We start from the raw sequence: 22924 nt of genomic DNA on the forward strand, positions 1-22924 counted from the left end.
TTCTACAGATTAGAGATGAACATTATTTATTTATTCCATTAGAATTAATTGTTGATTATTATAATTTTTTTTTTTTGTCTTTTCTTTCTTTAGGCGATACAATACAAAAACATGTCCAACACGTCTCGTGAAAGCCCAGGTGCATGTCTTTAAAATTGTTCTTTTTTTTGTCCAACAACAATCCAAAACCCCAAAATAATATTGACAATAATTCAAAGGTCTTGTCTGTAGGATAAAACGGCATTCAGCGGTGAGTGAAACCAACTTAAAACTTCTCCTGCGTGTTTGTTTGTCTGCTCTGGGCCACGGTAGAAACATGGCGGCCTCCTCCTTAACGAAAACAACGATTCTGAGTTTCCGCTCATTATTTACTCATTAAAACCTAAAACAATCCCCCTAAATCTACATACTGGACCTTAAAAAGGGAAAAAATATCAGCAAATACTCAAATTTTCAGAAGCTGGAAGCAACACAAGTTCGCCATTTTTGTTTTTTTGCATTACTACACATCGGCTTGATTAATAAAAAAGAGCATTAAACAACAGGCCATTTATTGTGAGATAGCAGGTGTTAAACCATAAAGTATAGCCCTAGTTAATCCAATACATTCCTATAAGAAATGGCTTGTCTCGATGGCAAGTAGCGTTACAATCAAGCAACTAATGTTACTCTAACACTAATGGTTGTGTGTGGCTCCAGGTCAGGACACAATACTGTTTGTCGCTATGCTTCTCCGCGTTAACCTGGAGCCTGAGTCCTGTCTGGCTTTATAAGTAGCAGCGTGGTAGTATTGTCAAGTAAGTCAGTGGTTTCCTGGAGTCCACGGAGCCGCGCTGCTGGGGGGAGTCGAGCCAAGAGGACTCCGATGGCGCCCTGCGGTCGAGCGGCGGCTCCCGAGTTCATACCTCGGTGATGGGAGGAAGCAGCTTCTCTATGAAGCGTTTGACGTCCACCATTTCCTGCACGGACACAGAATGATACAAAAAATAAGGTAGGAAACGCGCGATGAGACTGGAGCTCCAGAGTCACGCGAAACATCCCCCCCGTCCCTCCCATCTTTCCCGGCGCTGACCTCAGGACAGGAGCTGTGAGGTAGACCCCGGTACGCTTTGAAGGTGATGTTGGCTGGATTGATGAGGCTTTTCATCTTCTCCGCTGTCTGGCTGCCGAACACGAAGGGCACCAGGGGGTCGGCATCGCCGTGGCATTGCAGGACGTGCATGTCCTTGTTAACACTGGTGGCAGACGCCTGAGAATAGAAGAGATTAGGATTATTCACATTATCTTGTGACAGATTAGGATTTAGCGATAGGATATTCCTTAGCTGTAATTAAATTAAAGGAGTAGTTCATAATGAAATGAACCTTGGGTACTTGTATTGTATATGTTTATAAGCACTTAAAAGATGTTTGGATCTATAAAGACAAATTCGAACTTTCAGGTGAACGATTTCTTTTAGTTAATCTGAACCAAGGAAAAATTAGCTTTTTAGAGACAAAAAAAAACAGAATTATAATTCATTTTTTTCTACCTGAGGGAAGGAATTGCGGAGAGGAAGCCAGCAGCTCAGAGCGACGACTCCAGCGAGCTTCTGCTGAGTTGTGAGAGCCGTGTAGAGAGACAACGCTCCGCCCTGGAAGAGACAACAAAAATACTAGAGCCCATCCGAAGTGATACTGACAACTGATTTGGTGAATCACAAATCTCTCAAGTTCTCCTCTTGGTGTTGACCTTTTGGTTTTAACAAAAAGGATTAAGGGGTTTGCAGCAGATCTATTTGAGAAGTGCACTTATGTGTCTGTACTTTGGCTATTCAAATAGCCAAATACATTAAACTATAATAAATGCACTGGCATAGCATAAAAACAATGTTTTGTAGCCAATCGTTTGCAGTCAAGCCAAACTTACTTGTGAAAATCCCCCCAGGAGAATTCTGTGTGACGGAATTCCATTTTTCACTTCTTGGTCTATCAAGGCTTTAACTGTGAAGAAATTTTTTAAAAAAGAAAGAAAAGAAAACTGTCACCAACATAAACCAGCTCTGTACGCGACTCAAAAATAGCAGCGCATCTCCATCATGAGTTGAAATAAAAAATGTAAAAGACGTACTGTTCTCCGACGCCCTTTTAATACCGGCCTCATCTTCATTGGCATCCGGGCTCAACCCATAGATATCAAACCTTTGAAGGGAAAACATGCACGGTTCATTGTATTTGAGATGTCAGCAGTCACCTCAAATAGGTTTAAATACTTTGATACTTACCAAGAAGGCATGGACATTCTCATGTTCAGAGAAACAGGCATGGTGGGACTGTCAAAAAAGAAAAGACGCATCTAGATTTGGCTTAACTGCACAAAACATACAGATGTTGCACCAATAATGTCTATTACAGAGGAAGATGTGCTTTCATGCATTATATTTTCTTGTAGACAACCTGTGATGTTATAGCTGCTGTGTATACTTACGCATGTGGACAGATGTATTTCACATGTGGCAACCTGATGCCTGCAAAACCTTCGGCCCAGCCATGTCTGTCACATTGGACACAACAAACCAGGTCAGATCAAAGAGGATATGTCTCCATGAGAGACAAGAAATCATCATTTTTGCACCAAAGGAGAGAAAAGGAAAAAAAAACTATCTGCACGTCACTTACCCAGTATCACCAAGGCCATGCAGAAATATCACCTGTATAAAACACACAGGTAAGGTAGAGAGACAGCAGTTTGTTTACTCATCTAGCTGGGTGGTTGTCGGGTTTACAGTTGCTTTTGTTGTAACTTCTAACGAGATACACGTGACCTAGTGTTGTCTGGTGGACTCACCGCCGCAGTAGCTTTCCGGGCAGCAGGCACGATGGCAGGTAAAGGCACTGACATGTTATTGCCGCACATACAACGCTGAGGCAGCTGGTGGGGACGAGTGAGCTACTGTCTGCTAATACCGATATCCTCCTCCACTGTCAATCTGTGTCGATCTTTGTCCGACTCTGGCCGTCAAATACCAAACAGTTCAAAGACGAATGTCGACCTAAGATGGAGGTCAACGAACCGCCACCTCGTATCGCCTCTGGCGGCCGGGTATTTCTTTGTAGAAGTTGAATTTTGTTGAAGAATAAACACGCTGCCGGATAACACTATTCGCCACCTGAACTGACACGGTTTGTAGCCCCGCCCCTCGTCTTCGTGATTGGCTGTCGCCAGAGGTTGTCCACAGATGCAGAGCACCGATTGGTTGGTTGAATTGTCTATAACCGCTACTTTAATAACGGTGAAACAGCAAAGCTCACTTCGACCCCGTTCAAAAAATAGATTATGCAACAATAAAAATATTACATTACAAGATAGATAATATATGTATACATTATTGTAGCGTATTGTCTCGTGACCTTTGACACATATTTTAAAGGCCATGTGTTTTTCTTTTTAATTCTGTTTTCCATTTAAACGTTAAAATGGTTATTAATTTTACTCAGTTGACTTTGCCGACACTCCTATTTAATGACAATCACCAATAACACATCACCTATCAACAGATTGTCGTACATTTTGATGGTGGTCGTGCTTTTATTTTGAAACCTAAACTAAGAAGAAGTGCTTCCGCTCACCTCGGTCACGTGACCTACATGTCCTTGGGTTTGTCAGTGACATGTGAGCAACAGAAACATGTCTTTCCCCAAGAAACCAGGCAGCAAAGCGTTGGATGTTTTACAAAATCTGCCACGGATATCTTTAGCAAACCTGCGGCCTGAACCCGGAGCCACAAAGCCGGTAAGTTTTATTGTGACATCGCTATTAAAGATATACTTTGCTCACTCTAGCTGGTATAGCTAGCTTATTTATTAGCACGTTAGGTTGGCCAGTGGAGACAAACGATGCCATTTCTGTCTGTTGTTTTGATAGAATGATGCATTAAAAAGCAAAACGTGCTTTATGTGCTGTGATTGCAGATGACGCGGCGGGGCAGAGGACAACATGGTGGCAACAGAAGCGGGCGAGGACACAAAGGAGAGCGGCAGAGAGGCACCCGGCCTCGGCTGGGATTTGAAGGGGGTCAGAATCCGTTTTATCTCGCGATCCCTAAATATGGCTACAATGAAGGACACAGGTAAAACAGATTGTCACCTAGTTCTTCCCCTATTGGAAGTAACAAGCAGTCTCTGTTATAAGTTACACAAACAATACATTAAGTGTGTTAATAAATGCAAAGCAGCAAATAGCCTTCATGATTTTCTGTTAAACGTGTGCAAAATAGCATTCACCTTCCAAGCAATTACAACTAGATAAAACACATTAAGTGCATGTCTTAGAAATGGGTATTTGTCAATATCTGGTGGTAAAACTATTCAAATCACTCAATCCTACACGTTGAGGCACATATGTTGGAAGAAATTATTATTGTGCCTTCACAAAATATTGTTCCCCCCTCTGCTGTTGCTTGTGTAGTTTTTGCACAGATATTTTTTGTATGAATGTTTTGCTAAACTGAGTACTTTCACACAGTTAAGACCAGTGTTTGTGTTCTCTTCAGTCGGCGGCCGCAGTACCAGCCTCTGTCACTGAAACGACTGCAGTACCTGATCGATCTGGGACGAGTGGACCCGACCCAGCCCATCGACCTGACCCAGCTGGTCAATGGCAGAGGAGTGACCATCCAACCTCTGAAGAGAGACTACGGAGTCCAGCTCGTTGATGAGGTATGCTTAAAACATGATGTTGATTATGGATTTTTTTTTTGGACTCAGAATCAGAATGGGAACCATTTATTTGCCAGGTATGTTACGCGTACGAGGAATTTGTCTTGGTGGTGCATACATTAGAACAACAACAATCACACAGTACAAAATAGAAACATATTAAATTTACAATATAATAAAAAAAAGTTCCGTACTAATCGTAGCTGCAGTAAATTACATGTCAGAGAAAAATACAACGTGGCAATATTTGCACAAACGTACAGTATTTTCTATATATTACCAGCAGAGTTCATTGATGTGATAAAGATCACTGCAAGGCGAATACCTAAGACTTCATTACATCTAGACACTCTGGTTTGGTTTCCATTGCTCACCGAGCCATGTAACCAGAATGTGGACAACCAAACATGGCACCGTACGTTGTAAAAAAAGATCCCAAGGTCCCAATTGCTGAACAATTGAACCGGGTAGTAAGGATGCAGACCAACAGGTCCCTCTGAGGCTCTTCCATCATCTTGTGCCAGTAGGTGGCACCACATAACAATGTTGTCAACATATCAACACCCTGTTTTTGACCTCTGTTTTTTTTTTCACACCACTCCGCCAGAAGTTCCTCTTTTCATGTGCTTTCTCTGTTCCAGGGTGCCGACATTTTCGCTGCAAAAATCAACATTGAGGTTCAGAGAGCTTCTGAAGGAGCTGTAGCTGCTATTGAGAGGAACGGAGGGGTCATCACGACCAGCTTCTATGATCCTATAAGTCTTGGTAACAAATGACGCATCAGTCCAATACCCTCACTGACGTTATAATGTTCATCTTTAGATAATAAATACCATCTCTTTTTCTTTCTTTTTTTGTTTAGGGATTCTCATCAAGCCCGTCCCGTTCTTCTTGCGTGGGCAGCCCATTCCAAAGCGGATGTTACCAGGCGAGGATATGGTCCCGTATTACACAGATGCTGAAAACCGGGGTTACTTGTCAGACCCGGAGAAAATCCAGCAGGCCCGGCTTGCCCTGGCACAGAAGTATGGCTATATTTTGCCAGACATTTCAAAGGATGAACTGTATCACATGCTCTCCATGAGGAAGGATGTTCGACAGATCTTCTTTGGCCTCTCTCCAGGCTGGGTCGTTAGCATGTCAGAGAAGAAGATCCTGAAACCAACTGATGAGAAACTTCTAAAATATTACAGCTCATAGGCCTGAGGAGATGTAAAATAAATGTTTATCTCACGTCAGAAATCAGAAAAATACAGATTTGTGGATGTTGAAAGTCTTGGGACGTGTTTCCATTTTCTAATAAAATCATGGAAAACTGTTTTAGAAGTGTTGTCATTACATTTGATCTTAAACTACATGTGCAAATATCTTGGTGAAGTTTTTAAAACAGTGTATTCATGACATGGTTTGTTCCACGTTCACGGGGGTTTCTTTGAGCTCGAGTAGCTGACGCCTGACAGCCTCGTGTCAAAGCACAACTGGCCCGTGCAGCATGATGGAAGGAACGTGGACTGTAACAGGTGAGGGGGAAATAAGGAAAATAAGATAACTCAAAGAATGAAAACAGGAAACAGATGCCTGGCGATGTGTGCTACTTGTGAAATGGGTTGCCTCAGCCGTAGAAGGGGAGTTTTAAATTAGTCATAGGCAGCTGTATCCTGGTGTGGACGTTCAAAAGATCTCTCTCCATCCTCTTGGAGTACAATCACAGGCAAACACATACATACAACTTTGCCCCTGTTAAGCCTCCCACATAAAAGTGCCATTGAAAAAATGTTTATGCTTTGATATCTGAGGGAATTACTGTGACTCTTCATTTGATATTTATCACCCACTTTCCCCAAATCCACACTTTCACTGAGTTTACATATTTTATTTTATTTTTTGTCTTGTTCGGTGCTAAGATTAAAAAATAAGTCATGTTGTAAAGCGGAATCTCATTAAGATTTTGAGATATTGCAATCAACACGTTATGGCACTAAACCCCCCCACTAACACACGTACCAGAATATACTCTCGGAGGTTTTGGCTGCATAATTGTTCTTGTGTGTTTGAACTCTCCATTACGCTAACGTTTATTTTTTTAAGTCAAAATGGCACACTCGCTATAAATAACTTGGTATTTTACGCAGATATTGTCTTAAGGAGCGCGGACATGGAGTTTCTGCTGGTTTAAAAACACTTTATCAAAGGAAGCATATGTTTGTGTGTATGTGTGTGTGTGCAACACAAGCATTGTGTTTCTATACAAAGTCCCCTCTGCCATGTTAGTTACTGGTAGGCAGCTCTCAATTATTATTATTTTAAGAATACAAATAAAGTGACAAGAAAATATGATGCACCAAACTGAGTTAAATATAATTAATTTCATGAACTTTTATTTAATAAAATAATACAAATCAAGCATTTTAGTTGGTATATGCACGTCATAATGTGTTAAGAGACAAAGGTTACACTTTGATGACTTTGCTTGTGGTTCCCTGAGTGTTTTCCTGAATCTCAAGTATCCAATGAACTACACAAGTAGTGGATACGTACACAGCCGGCCCCGCCAGGAAAACCAGCCCAAATCCTTACAGCATAATACTTTAAATAAATCACGCCACAGGAAAGAAACAGCACAATCATTGTTTATGGCAGAACTACAGCGCTTATCTTCAAAGCAGCAGATCCTTTTGAATTTGTATCAAGTCTCAGACGAGCAAACGAGAGAAAAGAGAGAAAAAGAGCGAGCAGGGACACCGAGTCTGTGAATGTGTTGCTGCAGAGAGTTTGCCCGAAAGAATAGAGCAATTCAATCAAGTGTTTTCTCCATCAATTACACAGAAAGCAGCCATTCACTTTGACTTAAAAGATGTGTTAGGGCTCTGGTTTCTACTGTAAATAATCTAATGTCTGAGTCTAACTAGTTCACACTATTTAATTAAACATTCAGGCATCACTGGAGCCGAGCAGACCGCATCGTTTTGGTTATCTGCTGCCGTGAGTGAGTGAGCCGTTTAAGACAGACACAGAAATCACGGTGTCTCACAGGTCTAGATCCAGTTCATAATGAGGGCTAATTACAGCTAAATGCAGCCGTCTTTCCTTCTGTCTGCAGAGGAGAGACGCATTGTGGCCTGCGTGGAGCTGCATCAAGGTCAGACTTACACAAATACTGGAGGGGAAGTTTGTGTCCAGAAACATGGATATAAATAAATTATATAACATATAATAAACAGCTGTGGCACAAAGCCTGAAACATCCAAAGCTCGGCTGTCTGGACGATAAAAGAAGTGGAAGACTCATTCAATTCCTCAGATAAGACTCTTATCAGTAGAATACAATTCCTAATTTACAAAGAGAGGCGCTTTTTTTCAGCTTGAGTGGAGCTTTGCCTCATTAGCCAGGCTGCTTGATAGACAAATGCAATACAATTAGAGGCCATTGTGACCACAGTGGAAGAGCCAGACTGAAGATTTCATGGATGTTTCCTTGAATAAATCTAAATTCTACTTGCAACAGTAAGTGCACATTATTAATGCATCGACTAAGTAATCACTTATAATTCTTAATTAGATTTTGTTAATGTTGTGGACTGTGACTAATGATTATTTTGATTATGAATTAGTCCTTTTTTGCGTTTGTGGATGTGTTTTAAGTAACAGGCACTAAGTCTAATTTTCTTATTTCTCAGTTTCTTTAGAACTTACTTGCTATTTATTTATCTCACTTCTTCATTTAATAATTTTCCTGACGTTGTAGTCATGTTTGAGCTTTGTAAAAAAAAAAAAAACTAACACCGTAAAATTCAAAAGCACAGTCCAAAACACAAATATAATGAATTTACAGAGAAAAGCAGTAAATCCCCACACTGTGAGACACCGGATATCGTAAATATTGATGAGTGGTCAATGATGTGAGCTGGATAAAACCAGTGCAAATGTGCAAATCCTCAGTCCTCAGGTTTGCTCTTTTGCCTTTGCTTCCTGCACATTGCTACACCTGGTAGGTCCGAGTGTGTGTTTGAAGTCTGGCTGAGCTCGGCCTGTTATCTCTGCTCAGAGGTGGGGGCATCATTGTGTTCTGCTAATGAGGCTACATTAAGCCTGTCTACACCAGGGGGGGCATGTAATCCTCTCAGCTGGCCTGACGTATTGGGCCGGGCAGGGCGCTGTTTACACGGGGAGTGTGGAGGCTAGCACTCAGGACCCCAGCCCTTAGTCTACTGTTGAATCTGCTCAAACACGTGATTAAGAGGTGGAGGTGGTAGCGTGGGTGGGGGTCGAGGGGGAGGGGGAGACACGCGCCACTGCATAGAATGGTGTCTGAGACTTGTCAGAGTGTATCTTGATGCTGGCCTGCTGTGCCCACACAATACAACACAATGCAATACGGTCCCTCGCTGCGAAGCTCACGGTCATATATCCCCTTCGCGCCCTCCAGCTATGAAACAATGCGGCGCTTCATGAATGAGCCACTGTAAGGAAAGTCGGTGGGATGGCACCAAGGACGGTTAGGAATACAGTGCTTCGTTACCGGAGGTCGAGACACGGGCCTCCTGCTTTAGTGTCTTCGTTGGCTGGATGTCTTCAGGTCAGCAGATCCTCACACATCCATAAAAAGAGAAGAGAGACAAGACTGCAGCAGCTGTCGTTGCTTCTTCATTGACAAAAAAAAAAAGATTTAGTCCACGCACCGAGAAAATGTGGTCATGAAAGCATCCTTTTCGTCTACAAATCATATCCGACATGAATAAGTGCTCCAAATCCAGCCAGCATCCAACGCCAAGCATCATCCAGAGAATCCACGAGGGCCTTTCTTTGTAAATCCAGCTTGACTGTGGTGTACTCTTGCAGGTCTTCAGCTCTACCTGTGCCCGCCTGGCCATCACTGATCCAAAGTGAAGAAGGAGAGGAGTGTCCCATATATGAGATCTGTCCAATACAATGGCGCATTGTGATCAGAAAGCCACCGAGAACAATCCCTATTCAGAAAAGCATTGTGTCCATTCTGCTTGTTTGGCTCTGAGACAATGCAATGATACCCTACTGTCACCTTATAGATTAGGATTCATCAACATGGCCAGAATGAAGGGCCGGACGCGTTTTGGTTCTTTTAATAGGAGGAATTACGGATTATTGGGACTGTTTTTGAATTTGTTTTAAAAGGCTTTCTTGCAATTACGTGATGTGCCGAACATGATGCATGTCTGTAATACTGGAGATGTTATCCGATTGAGGAGTAAAGAGGTTATATCATATTCCACAGACATTTAGATGCAAAACTTCTTTTTCAAACATTTGATTTATTGTGACAGAATCTCTTATCATTGATTTGGGCCGGTGTAAGTATATTTACATCACTTTTTCACCTTTTTGCTGCTGTAGTACATCACGTTCATGTTCCCATCATAGCTGTCTGGAATATATTTGCTTTGTCAATGTTACCACCTTATGAAAAGTAATTTTCCTCACCTCACAGTTTGCAGGGTAAACTTCCTGTTTGATGTTTGCTCCTCCCACCCGCGTGACGTTGCACCGAAGAAGACGCGCAATTCTGATTACCCGTATGTAGTTTTAAAAAAAACTTTTTATTTTCACTCCTCAGGTGAGGAAATAAACTCTGTTATTCAATTTGACCAAATACCCAATAACCTTGAATTCACCATACAGGAAAATAACGTCAAATTGATGACATCATAAGCTATGAATCCATATATCCATCCAAAACAATGTCTAATATTTCGCCGACTCAATTCACGGAGCAGCTCAGCCGAAACTAACGTTATTGTATTCACGCTGAGTCGTTCAAGCTAATTGATTAAATCCATTAGTGCTTTTCACAGCGCGTTGGCGCGTGCGTCCTGTTCAGCACCCCGGATGTGGATTCTACCTCTAATTCTGACACGCGGTGAAGAAAACGAGCCCCCCTCCCCGTCCACCAATACAAACAAACTAAACACAACCGTGGTATATTCAAATGAATGAATATACCATAAACATATATATTTATGTTTGTATTGTTTTTTTTATAAAGTATACTTCCTCTCATTGCCACGTGCCACAACATGGTGCAAGTCCAGTTGTCGAAGGGAGATGTGTCTTTATCAATTCTGCTCTTGAATGTGTCGATAACATGTCTTTTTATTAAGATATTAAGCTCCACTAGGCCTGATTCACTTCTTATGCAGAGTCCAGCATGCTCATACCTGGAACATTCTCACCATATACAAGTTGGCATACACGTAGGTGATAATATTTCATAGTACTGACTTTAAAGTACAGACTTGGATGTTTTCTGCAAGTTTTTTTTCCATGGAAAATGACCCAACCAGTCCTGCTTTTCACTTGTGTATTAAGCTCCCTGCTCTCCAGCATAATACACACAGTATTTACAATATCAAGAGGCCGCTTAAGTGGCTCGTCTGCGGGGACAAAGCCACGCGGCTGCCGGTGTTACTGCGGGACCGTGTATTGCAGACGTAACGTCGCCGCTGTCACCATAACGTCCTCTATTGTCTGTGTAATGTCAGTCAGCGGTCTCAAAGACAGATATTCATTGAAACCGCAGAGGATGCGAGCACCTGTAATGCGATCTTATTATATGAAAGAGGGACCACACGCCTGAAGAGTTTCCGGAGATGCTCAGTGACGTCATTGTATTATTTGTATACTCAAGAGTGACTTCATATACTTTATACATAAGTCTTATGCTATATGCCACCATAATAGAGCCAGAATGTACCATGCATGTGTGTTTATAGTGCTTGGAAAATAGTTTACTCCGATATTTTTTTTCAAATTAGAACTATACTATGCATATGTTATAATTAATTCCCAACAACTGTGTGTATTCGAGAGTGTGTAATATACGATTCTGCTTTCATTTATTAATGGATAAGATCATATACAGTTTGGATTTTGCAGTTTTGAGCTGTGTTCTTGTTAAATCATATGCATTGTGTTAAAACTGCCTAAAACAACTGCAGCATAGGCTGAGAGGGGAAAGACTGCATCCATGCTGTAGTTTCTGTGAGTCTGAATCTGCTGAAGTTTTGTCTGATTTCAATACACTTCCTCTCATTGACTCAGCGGTAACGCTTCTCTGGGGGAAGTCTCAGTCTATAAATTTAAATTAATAAACGTCAGGCAGTAAATGCAGTTATTTCTGGTTTCTTAAGATCTACGTGAGCTCATCACGTACACACCCTATCAGATGTTGTGTCGCGCAAATATTTGCCAGCCGTAATCGTGTAATAAACACTCCTTGATCATGTTTGTTTCAATCCTGTAAAATGTACTTTGATAGAGACAGTGGATGGCCGATAAGAGCTGAGAGCCACAATGTAATTAGTAACCAGCGCTGCCTCCTGCACACTTTGATGTCCACCTATCTGCTGCCTCTCAGGACTATTGATTAGTTCCATTTATCTCTGATAGGCATGAGGTGTCATTGAATTTTCCCCATACGTGGGTTTCATAAATGAATCAAGTAACATATCTATTTTTCTCAAATTATATCGCAAGACCCACGTGTCATCGACAGATAGGAGCAATCAAACATCGATTATTGGTGATCCAAGAAGGATGAAACCAACCTATTGCCAGTCGTTTAAAGAGCTTTGTTTTAAGCTGCTATTTTGCTTTATTTCTCATGCATGTGTCTCGTAAAGAGTGAAAACGATGTGATCGGGCTCAACACTTTATCTTTAATGATGGATAAGCCTGATTGGTCCGTGGCTCTTTGAGATGAAATCCAGCCTTACATGTTGTCCTTTTGTTACATGAAAGCCACATTAAGCTGTATTGCTATTACTAGTATTGTCCAGCCCATCTTAAGTTTCGTGGGATGGTTGATGGGGGAAGGGGGGGGGGCTCAGATGGGCTTATCACCGACCCGAGAAAACACCTGGAATTCACACCTTAAATCCACTCCTCCAGGCCTCCCATTGGTGGAGCAGCCACATATATCCGTCACGGTGCATCATCACCTCGCAGGATGACAGCGGCCCAACAGAGGCACAACATCATCACCATCTGTAAACATGCACTTCGGACACCAGCAGCCTTGCGCAAACATCGCCATGTTCGAGGGCGAGGACTCGGGCTCCGTGGACGGGGAGCAGATGACCGAGGTGCGCTCCCCGAGTTCAGTGCCCTCCAGCCCGCTGTCCGTGAACTCGGACTCCAGCTGCGCCAGCCCCGAGGCCAAGTCCGCGTCCACGACCCAGAGAGTCCGGAGGCCCCTGAACGCCTTCATCATCTGGACCAAAGAGGAGCGCAGGCGGCTGGCGCAGCTCAACCCGGACCTGGAGAACACGGACCTGAGCAAAATACTAGGTAAGACATGGTTGTGGGGAAATGTGATCGAAAAGCCCAGCGGCTGCAAAAGTGAAAGTGCACCATGGCCATCTTCACGTGTTCCTTAAAAAATATTTGGAAATGTGTCATGTTTGTAGTTCTACTGGGGAAACACACTGAAATATTGCTTTAAATGTGTCTCATAAGAGTTCAGTATAGCACACAATGTGTATTTGCATTTCACATTTAAGTCAGTATTGCTGAACCAATGAGCTTGCAGATCATTAACCCCAGTGTTCCTGCAGGGAAAACCTGGAAGGCCATGTCCCTGGTTGAGAAGCGGCCATACATGCAGGAAGCAGAGCGCCTGAGAGTCCAGCACACCATCGACTACCCCAACTACAAGTACCGGCCCCGCAGGAGGAGGCAGCTGAAGAAGAGCGGCAAACCCCCTGGAGCGGAGGTGTATCACTCCTCCCTCGGCGGCTCCGGCTTCTCCGGGCCCTTCAACCTCACCTACCTGCTCCAGAACCAGCAGCAAGCCTACCCGAGCGGCACCGCTTTCACCAACAACCCGGCTAACTTCGGCCCTTTGCGCAGCAGCTACCCGCAAACTCAAGTGTATCCAGACACAGCAGCAGCACCAGCAGCAGCACCAGCAGCACCAGCAGCGGGGGTGTCATCAAACAAGCCGGCGGTGTACCCAAACCCTCCTGCGTACCCTGCAGAGCCCCAGGCGTATTTTGGCAGTCAGCACGGGTGCGTGCAGCACGGCTACTCCAACGCCGCAGGGCCCCGTGTGGATCAGGGGGAGTCCAGCAGGGCTCACGGGGGCCTGCTGGGCCCCGCCGGGCCCTCCTTTGAGTTCTACATGGAACAGGTTCAGCTGGACATGCTGTACGATCTGGACCGCAGCGAGTTCGAACAGTACCTGCGCCCGAGACCTCACCGGCCGGAGTCAGCGGACCCCGGCGGCTACCAGAGCAGCCACAGAGAGGGACGCTCCGTCTCGTGAAAGAGTGCTCAACGCGGTGTGTTTATTTATATCGTCTCAGTGTGTCTTTTGATGATGGCTGCTGGAGGCGTGTATTGTGTTTGTGGCTAATGACGAGTGTACTGTCTACCAATGTGAATGTAATCAATAAATAAATAATTCACCTTACAATGTTCATGTCTTTATTCATATTTAAAATACATATCACTGATATATAAGACCAACTGACGTTAACGCTCAAAAATAAAAATATTAGTAATCATTAAAAGGAACTGCTTATTTATAATCTTTTTGTCAAAAATAAACATTAATATATGTATATTTTCAGATGAGGAAAAACCCATTAAAACCACGTACTGTGCATTTACAAGCAGCATATAAACAAGAATAATGCTTTTAGCATGTTTTAATGTAGATATAAGTGTTCAATAATGTATTGATACGTACATGTATTAATTGGTTTGTAACAAGAAATTATAAATCGTCGACAAGTATAACAATTAACAGTTAAAAACGGCCCCATACCGGCTTACAACAACATTATATTGTGTTACAGACCGTATGTTAATGCATTTAAACTGCTGATGAACGCTGAATGAAAGTGAATGCCTATCTCTTCCATGAATTGTGACGCTTTTATAGTTTAAACAAAGTACTTACTTACACAGTACTTTTGCTCAGGAGTCCACTGTTTGTGTCTAAAAGTTCAACTAAAAGTTAACAATGACTCTTTGTCACATCACTCGTTGTGACTTGTTTGTCTCTCTTTAAGCGAGCTCTTTTCTCTAAACCTAACTAAGTGCTTTGGTTGCCTTTAACTTTTCTTCCTGTGAAGACAGAAGTTCATTTTTGAAAAGACAGTATGCATGAAAAGAGCGTATATTGACCACCACACGCGTCCGAAACTGACGCCAGAGGCGTCACAGTTTGAAGAACACAGAGCTGGTATCAAACGCAGTGGAGTGGGAATGTTTTGACTCTTCATCTTCATCTAAAACGTGTGAAGTTCCCCTTTAAGAGTACTACGAATGACTTTAAATATCTGTCACATTCAACAATGTCGGCGCTATACTGCCCGCCCTTTGGCAGAAGCCAAACTGTTGACACGCGGTTTTATCTCCATCCTCACGTCGTTCTTGGCTCACAGAGGGGAGCAGGGTGGGCGCCAGGGGCATAAACTTCCCAACTTCCTGTTTCATTTTAAAACATCTCACAAAGGCTCTAAAAATATGCCCCAAAATCGGCATATCTCCGAACTCGCTTTTCGACTCTGGCTGCCAAATGTTTACTCATTTAGGAAAATGTTTACACCCCTGCCGCGTGTTTTCTGTGTCAGAGCCTCGAGGTCGAGCTCAGGCCGTTCAGCATGTCAGGTGCTGCGTCGAGGAAAACCTTTAATATGCTCTCACAAGGTAAAGAGAGATGGATATGTATTTACTGAAAAAACATTTGATCTTTTTCAAATATACAGCAAAAGTACACATTTAGAAATTTGCATCGATCTGTTTCCATTAAAGGTAAGACATTTTTACTTTATGTATCTTTTTCTATGGACAAGAGCAAATGTATGGAGGCCCATTACCGTCACGAAAAAAAATAAGTCAAAATTGTCACACAAAAAAAAAAGGAATTAAAATTATGGCAACAAAAATTCACTTTTTTGTTGTTGTTGTCATAATGACTTTTTTGTCATCCTTAAAAAAGAATTGTCATACTTTTTTTGTCATAATGACTTTTTTATTTTTTTTTGTCATACTTTTTTCTTTATTTTGTTATAATTATGACATAATGACATAATTATGATTTTTTTGTTGTTGTTATTGTTGTTGTTTTTTGTTGTGGAAATGGGCTTCCATACAAAAGCTAAAACACAATATGAACCAAAAACTTCAGATAATGAACAAAAAAAAATCTTGCTGACTTCAAGCACAAAAGAAGATCCTTTAAACTTCTATCAGGTCTGCAGAGATTGCACAATATGCAGTGATGAGAGTGAAGTGGTCCATTTACACATCTTCAAATTGCTTGAATCTCTTTTTTTTTAAAGCAGACATCGAAAATATTACAAGTATCACTGTGGATTTACCTCAGTAATGACTGTACGTTCATTGAAAACATCTAAATATTCAAACAAATTATGCTGATATGTTAATTTCAGCACCTTAACATTACTGTTTTTGCATGGACACATATGAATGATTAGAGAACTTTGATAATATAAGACCTTTTGGGAAAATATTGTCAATATTAATGGACACATTTGGGCAGTATACACTGCCATAATTTGCTATTTTCAGCCTCTGAAACTAAACTGAATCCAAACTCGTTGACCTCGCTGAAGGAAGCCACCTGAAGACAGCCGCCGCTCTCGGGACTTCCGCCGAGAGTCGTCGTCGTCGTCGTCTCAGTCCGGTTGAGTCACTTATTCCTCCACAAGATATCACAACTCCACTAAACGAAAAGACAGACGGCCGCCGCAGCGTTTGGAAATGCGTCAGTGATGGAAATCCGATGTGGAGTCGTTGGGAGGAAATGGACGCGGCCGAGGGAAGGATGACCTTACTCGGAGGAGAGAGCGGACGAGCTGATTAGGAAAGTGAAGACCTGCTGCAATCCAACGGCATCTGAATGAGCGGAAGAAATCTGACGTCAGTTCAAGTCCCATGACAATACAACACAAAACACGCTGCAACGGGGAATGCAGAAATGTGCTGTGATGCAAAGTAATAACGTAGAGCATGCTGGATGAGAATAAAATATTCCCGCTTCATGTGCAATCAGGCCTTGTTTTCCCTCTTTTGAGTCACTTGAACTCAAAGCTGTTAGTTCAACTTGTTTTTCTCAAACGTCGGCCCCTCAGCAACAATTAATGACCAGTTGCAGGAACTTCCTGAAGGAAAAACAACGGGATGATATCAGTGTTTCAGGTGAAAATATCGTCAACAATAAACAGCGATGGAAATGGCAGCTGGATATTTACGAGGCTGTTTTTAATGTCACACCATATAAAACAACTGAAACGTGAGTCTGGAAGAGGTGAAACTAGAAAGAAATATGTTTTTTCTATAAAAGTATAGGAAAAAGTCTTGTGTTTTGACTGAATTAAAGTACATTAAAACCTTTTTTTTTCATCCTTTAACTTTCATTCAGTATTAGAGGGTACATTTACTCAAGATGTCCTACAAAACCACATATGCTCAGATCGTTCCTGCAGTTGTTTCAATGCAATTAATCAATTAGTTTCTTCCATCCATCAAACATTTACGTCGTCTCCCTGCAGTTATTTACTCCAGGAGTGGACGCTTACATCATAAATGTGCTTTACAGCTCATGTTTGATCTTATCACCTGTGAGGAACGTGAGGAATCCGTCAAACACGCTGCATTCAGATTCCTCAACCATGAAATACTTTCCTCGTTAGATATTAAATATGTAAATATGCCAACTCTGTGTGTCCCATATCGACAGGCCAAATACCTGGAGTTTATATTAAACCTAAAAATAAACAGACTTGAGCTCTCTTACCTGTTACATTTTTTACAACTTTGTGAGTCATTATTAGTTTTTTCTCGTCTTACCTCCTGCATGAAGGTCAACAATAGTTTCCTTTGTGTAAATACGAGGCTGCAGTGTGCAGATATCATCCTGCAGGGACGTCTGAGAAACTCAAACAGGAAGTGAGATACTCCATTTTTTTTAAAATCCAAAATGAATAACATAGTCAAGAGAAGGGTTAATGGTTTACAACTGGAAAATGTAATTTGATCAAACAAACAAGAGCTCAGAAGAACAGGAACTTCCAGTTGAATTTAAGCGTCAGATCACTTCATGATGGCAGCCGGCTCCCATCATGCACTAATTGGGCCGATCAGATTACTATAACTTCATCAGGTGTCTGACAGGTTTGCACCGTGTGTTGCTTCACATGTGCAGAGCTCATTGACGCGTTTGAAGCGTCCACAGAGGCAGTTCTGCTTGTATCCTCCCATATGTAGAGATATCTGTTTCAAACTTTTAATATTTACATCCAGTTTTCTTTTGTTGGAGCGACTTTCTTGAGAAGATGTTGGTGTTGAATCTCTTCAAATGTGTTTTAATGTGTGAATGCTGTGAGCATCGTGAATAAAATGTGATTATTAAACTCAACTGTGTTTAGTAGAAATCTCAAAGATGGATATTTTTGTATTTAATAATGTATTTAAGTACCACAAAATACCACAAACTGCACTGAAAATGTGTGTTAAGTAAAAGTAAGTATCATAAATTAAAAGTAGAAAAGAAATTACTTGATGGAGCAAAAAACACACATGTGCCTTCATAAATATGTATATAGACTTAATTTATCCAATGTAACAACTTTATATGCTGCTTACTTGTTCAATGCATAATAATGCAACACATTTGATAAGATTGTTACATGTTTTGATAAAAAATAACAAACTGTAGCTGTCGAATACATAAAGGTTTGTTCTAAAAGTTAAAAAAAAAGATGTGCTAATTAGTCGTGAGGTCAAAGTGTCGTTATTGTTAAAGTCAAACTGGGTGAACTAACCCTTTAATAAACAATAAATGAATCATCTTTGCAGTCATAATGAGGTCTGACGGTGTGCAGAGAGAGAAACCTCTTTTGGGTTGTTGGTGACGTCGGCCAAGAGGCAGACAGACGATTCCTGCGCCGCTGGGCGTGTCCCTGTGACCTGCTGGGCCGATACAATACTCACTCAGAGTCTCTCTGCAAAGACGCTCACGCCTGTCAACAAACACTCAGGGATGATTAACACAAACACAATCCTCCAACGGCCTGCAAGCGTTTGTTTGTGTCTGGGGATGTTTTCTCATATGTATCTTCATGTACTCTTCTTATTCGGTTTTTAACAACACAAAACTGGTATTTTAGTATGAAATCGTCAGAATGAAATGTGGCGTGTTGTTCAGAGTAATTCCTGCCAGATTATTTCATGCGGAAATAACGTCACACCGTCTTCCTCAGCGTCCTCTGGTGCTTCATGACTCAGTCAGCTGGTATGTCAATGAGTTTATCTTCATGAGCGTGTGTGTGTGTGCGTGTGTGTGTGTGTGTGTGTGTGTGTGTGTGTGCTTGTGTGTGTGTACCAATGTGGGCATCATTGTTTTCTAATACTGATTAAATGACCATTCCAGATACAGAGGTGAGACGCACTAATCAACACTATTTCACGACGTGATTGTATCTAAATTATCTTATCATTTTCACTGAGATAACACAACAACCGGAACTGTGAGCAGAGACTTTTACGTTTCCTTCTCACTCAGTTAGATGTTTCAACATGTCAGTTGACAGTTGCTGCTTCGCCGGTCAAAGCAGATTTAACACTCAAAGTTTTAAGCGAATAGAAACTCAAAGATCTGCCGCTTTGGTTTTCATCCTGATTGAATTGAGCCACAATTTAAAAGGTCTTTTTTTTTCTAAACGGACAACATACTGAAGAAGACTTTTAACTGTAGCAATTAAGACCATGACCCTATGTTTAAAAGGTTTAAATAAAGTAGGGTCATTTTCTAATAGACTACTTATCAGACGTTTGAGGAGTCGCCGCCCTGCTGGTCATTAATATGAACGCAGGTTTAAGGCTGTTCTGCAGAGGATTCACTCATTAGATGCGAAGGTTGTCGTCTGGGTTGAAATAAAGACTTGTTGATGAAAGTTAAATAACATTCTGCATTTATACATGTGTGTGTTTGCATGTGCTTCAGACTAATAATGCAGCTACCTCTGATTAGCATGTAATGTGAGCGCGTGCATGTTTTATGACCACAAAGCATTTCCATACAATGACAACTCCGGTGACGCCGAGCTGAAGTTACAGCCGATCTCCGTGCCCTCGGCTTTGTCGGCAGGCACCTGTACGTTTGTGTTGACGTGGCTTCTTTAACACCTCTGCTGATTGACTTAGCAAGTAAAATCCTGACAGCTCACCGGGCCCCTCCGCAGGTCGCGGACTGTGTGCATACAGCGGCGAGCCGGTAGCGCCTGAGGTCAACGCATTGTGTGCTAAGCTGCTGCTGTAAAATCACTTTGGTTATAATGCTCTGATATGGAGGCTGCAGCGGAGAAAAAGAGGGGATTTCACATCTTGTCTTCACCGTCAGACGCTCTCCTAAAAGGTCACACGATTCATCTGAGGGGTCATGAGGCGCTAAGCATGATGGGAAAGCAGAAAAGAACGTATTTTTTGGTGTTTTAAGTGTTGCCGTTTTATTGTGAATATTTAGAAATGCCGGCCTTCCCTCGGGCCTCTTTAAACAATCAAAATAAACAAAGGAAAGTATATCTGTCTTTTGGTTGCACTGAGAGCCGATGGACGTGTGGAACTGGTGATGACAGCGCACCAGCTTCATTTAGAGGAATCCAGAGGTCAAAAGGATGTGAACCAGAGGAGTGACGATGAGGTTTTAAGTAGCAGGACTACTACTACAGTAAATTGAGTCAAAATATGTGTGCGATAAAGAAAAGCCAGAGCAAGTAAAGTATGTTTTAAACCGTGTTCTTTCCAAAGGTAAAACTGAGCATCTTGATTCCACCTTTTGGTTTTATTTTATCTCAATACGTTTATTGTTGTGAACCAATTATACACCAAATGAAATGTACATGTAGGCTTCGTGAAACCTACTTGACAATAAACCATATTCTGATTTAATTACCACAAAGACTTATATCCCAATAAATACAACATCTACAGGCTCTTTAGTCTGAGATCTCTCTGCAGATGTTAAGATCAGCAGGAAAACGCTGATTCAACACCCAGAAGTGGCAGATAATCTCAAAAATACAAACTTGGCAGGTAACGCAGAGTCAACAGCGTTTGGTTTGAGTGGCAGGTTATTGTTGAGTCTGTGTGGGTGTTGAGGAAGGTTGGACCTTCTCTCAGGACGTAGCCTCACTTCCCTCTCTCAGAGGCTCTCAGGAGGAGAGCCGTGTGCCTTTTAACTTTTTACACTGTGTTTGTTAAGGCCACATTCCCTGAGCCCGGCTGCAACTCGTGTTATTCTTCCTGTGCTGTTTGCCCCACTCGCAGCTGGAGGGACAGGAAAACCGATCTGGAAAACTACTTCATGTATGTCGTCGGTGATTACGGGCCTGTGCCTGGTATTGGCAGCCTCATGCCGGGGGGCTCGGGGGGCTCGCGGCGCAGCGACAGGCCTGAATAATGCCGGTCCCATGTGGAACGGGGATTGAGGGCCGCCGCCGCCGTGCAGCCCTCCTCGCTCAAGGCCTCGCTCCCGCTCGCATGCGAGGAACTCTGTGAGTCCGAGCAGCCCCGTCAGCACTCTTCCTGTGGAGAAACTGGAGAGGAAGCTCCACCGGGCATGCCCGAAGGTGGCCAGAAAACATCCACAACTTTCAATTTCTTTCTTTTATCTCAGCAAATGACAGGCCGCTGCACATGAAGCATCAATTTAGTGGTGGCGAAATACCATGCTGTCAAAATAATCCATTACAAGCTAAGAGTTCTTAATTAAGCTTAAGTATTGCACACAAGACGGGGTAACTTGTTCTCATTCACAGTTTGTACTTATACCTACAAAAAGTACTAGAAGCACTCAAATTTGTATACTCAATAGTGAGCATACAAACACAGGACTTTTACCCAGGAAACCGCTGCACATGACCCACGTGACATCAAAATCGTGAACTTATTTGACCTTATTTTGCTTCCCTAACTTGCGCATTTAACTACCTCCAATAATGATGTATTAAACATACTTATTTTAACCCAAACCATGAACTTTTTCTAAATTTAACCAGGTTTTTTTGTTTCCTAAACCGGTTTCTGCTGGTTCTGGCATAGGCACACTTGGTCGTGCGTGATATTATTACAAACCTGAAGTGGCATAGAATTATATTGTCAATTAAGAAGATTAAATCTTAGTCATCACCTTTTTGAGTCCTAAAACACTTTTGAATAAAGGGTGATTAATCTAGTCAAGTCCAATTATTTCATTTTATTTAATTTAAAAAGGTAGCGTTATTAAAAATTGTGGGAATAATTTACACCTTGTCCAAGAAAATGTATAAATCCTTCTGACTTCAATGGGTCAGCTGGATATTATGTCGCCGCAACAGCAACAAAGACATACAATACTTGCTGAAATGGAGAACTTTGCTCTGTGCAGAAATGTTGTGCAGTAATCAGTAGATTGAAATAAAGTGAAGTACAAGTATACGTCCTAACTGAACTTTGGTAAATGTTACTTTTCCTGCTCTGCTATCAACAAGAACTCGGCGATGCTTTTTGATCACGTCAGCCCTCGGGTCTCCCTCATTTCTGGGACGCAACACAGTGAGACGTTCCCTCAGATCCCCTTTCGGTTCATTGCTTCATCCTTCCTCTGCTGCCACTTTCCCAGGCAGAGAGGACCTGGAAGAGCAATCTGGAGGGATCAGGAATGACAAGGCAGTCCGGCCTCCCATTGTATGTGAGCGTTTACTCAGCATGGAAGAGCAAGGACAGTGAGGCTACAAGAATACAATAGGCTCATATTTATTTACTGCTTAGTGGCAGCCAGGGAGAGCCCCCTCCCCTCCTCAATAGCTGATAACAACTTTACAGTAATAGACCTCTAATAAAGTCCTCAGAGGGCAAGTAGAGGCCAGACTCTGTGGCTCTGTCAGGGGTCCGTTTTAGAAACACACCCGACGAGATGTTAAATATATTAAGAAAACTCACTAAGTTAAAAAACAGACCAATGAGTTTAAAAAAAGAGAAACTGTAAATATAATCACACAGTGCCTTTAAATTATCATCAACTTCATAACCAGATGAAGATACTGTCTGATGGTAATGCCAATAAGTGTCTATTGGACAATTCTATTTATTACCTTTGTAGGAATTTTGCTTATTCATTTCCTGTCTTACTTGTAAATAAATTGATCATCTTCTGGCTCGTAAACATCTCGAAAAAGAGTTCAG

The 22924-nt window shown here is 42.0% G+C and overlaps 3 protein-coding genes across 3 annotated transcripts; 2 read left to right on the forward strand and 1 right to left on the reverse strand.

Moving 5' to 3' along the window:
• Positions 1 to 534: 534 nt before the first annotated feature.
• On the reverse strand, positions 535 to 3185 carry LOC137788726 (acyl-protein thioesterase 1-like). Its single transcript, XM_068581761.1, has 9 exons — positions 2827 to 3185; positions 2658 to 2689; positions 2467 to 2532; positions 2264 to 2311; positions 2110 to 2180; positions 1909 to 1982; positions 1532 to 1633; positions 1073 to 1249; positions 535 to 959 (listed from the first exon to the last, which is right to left on the reverse strand). The coding sequence occupies exons 1-9, from the start codon at positions 2893 to 2895 to the stop codon at positions 900 to 902; spliced, it is 699 nt and encodes a 232-aa protein (XP_068437862.1). The 5' UTR covers positions 2896 to 3185; the 3' UTR covers positions 535 to 899.
• Positions 3186 to 3623: 438 nt separating this feature from the next.
• On the forward strand, positions 3624 to 6015 carry mrpl15 (mitochondrial ribosomal protein L15). The gene is made up of 5 exons (XM_068581990.1): positions 3624 to 3771; positions 3951 to 4108; positions 4532 to 4697; positions 5339 to 5462; positions 5560 to 6015. Exons 1-5 carry the CDS (start codon positions 3667 to 3669, stop codon positions 5895 to 5897), a joined length of 891 nt encoding a protein of 296 aa, XP_068438091.1. The 5' UTR covers positions 3624 to 3666; the 3' UTR covers positions 5898 to 6015.
• A 6747-nt stretch (positions 6016 to 12762) lies between these two features.
• sox32 (SRY-box transcription factor 32) lies at positions 12763 to 13994 on the forward strand. The gene is made up of 2 exons (XM_068582187.1): positions 12763 to 13018; positions 13285 to 13994. The coding sequence occupies exons 1-2, from the start codon at positions 12763 to 12765 to the stop codon at positions 13992 to 13994; spliced, it is 966 nt and encodes a 321-aa protein (XP_068438288.1).
• Positions 13995 to 22924: the final 8930 nt, after the last annotated feature.

Source organism: Clinocottus analis, unplaced genomic scaffold (genome assembly GCF_023055335.1).
Source record: "Clinocottus analis isolate CAN_PGR_092001 unplaced genomic scaffold, fCliAna1.0.p SCAF_18, whole genome shotgun sequence".
NCBI classification, from domain to species: Eukaryota; Metazoa; Chordata; class Actinopteri; order Perciformes; family Cottidae; genus Clinocottus; species Clinocottus analis.

What these genes read in the sequence shown, in the direction of transcription:
- LOC137788726 (XM_068581761.1), bottom strand. Translation starts at nt 2,895, where the DNA reads ATGTGCGGCAATAACATGTCAGTGCCTTTACCTGCCATCGTGCCTGCT. An exon ending in CATGGCCTTGGTGATACTGG is followed by an intron (nt 2,533 to 2,657) that starts GTAAGTGACGTG and finishes CCAATGTGACAG; the next exon opens with ACATGGCTGGGCCGAAGGTT. An exon ending in AAATACATCTGTCCACATGC is followed by an intron (nt 2,312 to 2,466) that starts GTAAGTATACAC and finishes CTTTTTTGACAG; the next exon opens with TCCCACCATGCCTGTTTCTC.
- mrpl15 (XM_068581990.1), top strand. Translation starts at nt 3,667, where the DNA reads ATGTCTTTCCCCAAGAAACCAGGCAGCAAAGCGTTGGATGTTTTACAA. An exon ending in GAGTCCAGCTCGTTGATGAG is followed by an intron (nt 4,698 to 5,338) that starts GTATGCTTAAAA and finishes TCTCTGTTCCAG; the next exon opens with GGTGCCGACATTTTCGCTGC. An exon ending in CTATGATCCTATAAGTCTTG is followed by an intron (nt 5,463 to 5,559) that starts GTAACAAATGAC and finishes TTTTTTGTTTAG; the next exon opens with GGATTCTCATCAAGCCCGTC.
- sox32 (XM_068582187.1), top strand. Translation starts at nt 12,763, where the DNA reads ATGTTCGAGGGCGAGGACTCGGGCTCCGTGGACGGGGAGCAGATGACC. An exon ending in GGACCTGAGCAAAATACTAG is followed by an intron (nt 13,019 to 13,284) that starts GTAAGACATGGT and finishes GTGTTCCTGCAG; the next exon opens with GGAAAACCTGGAAGGCCATG.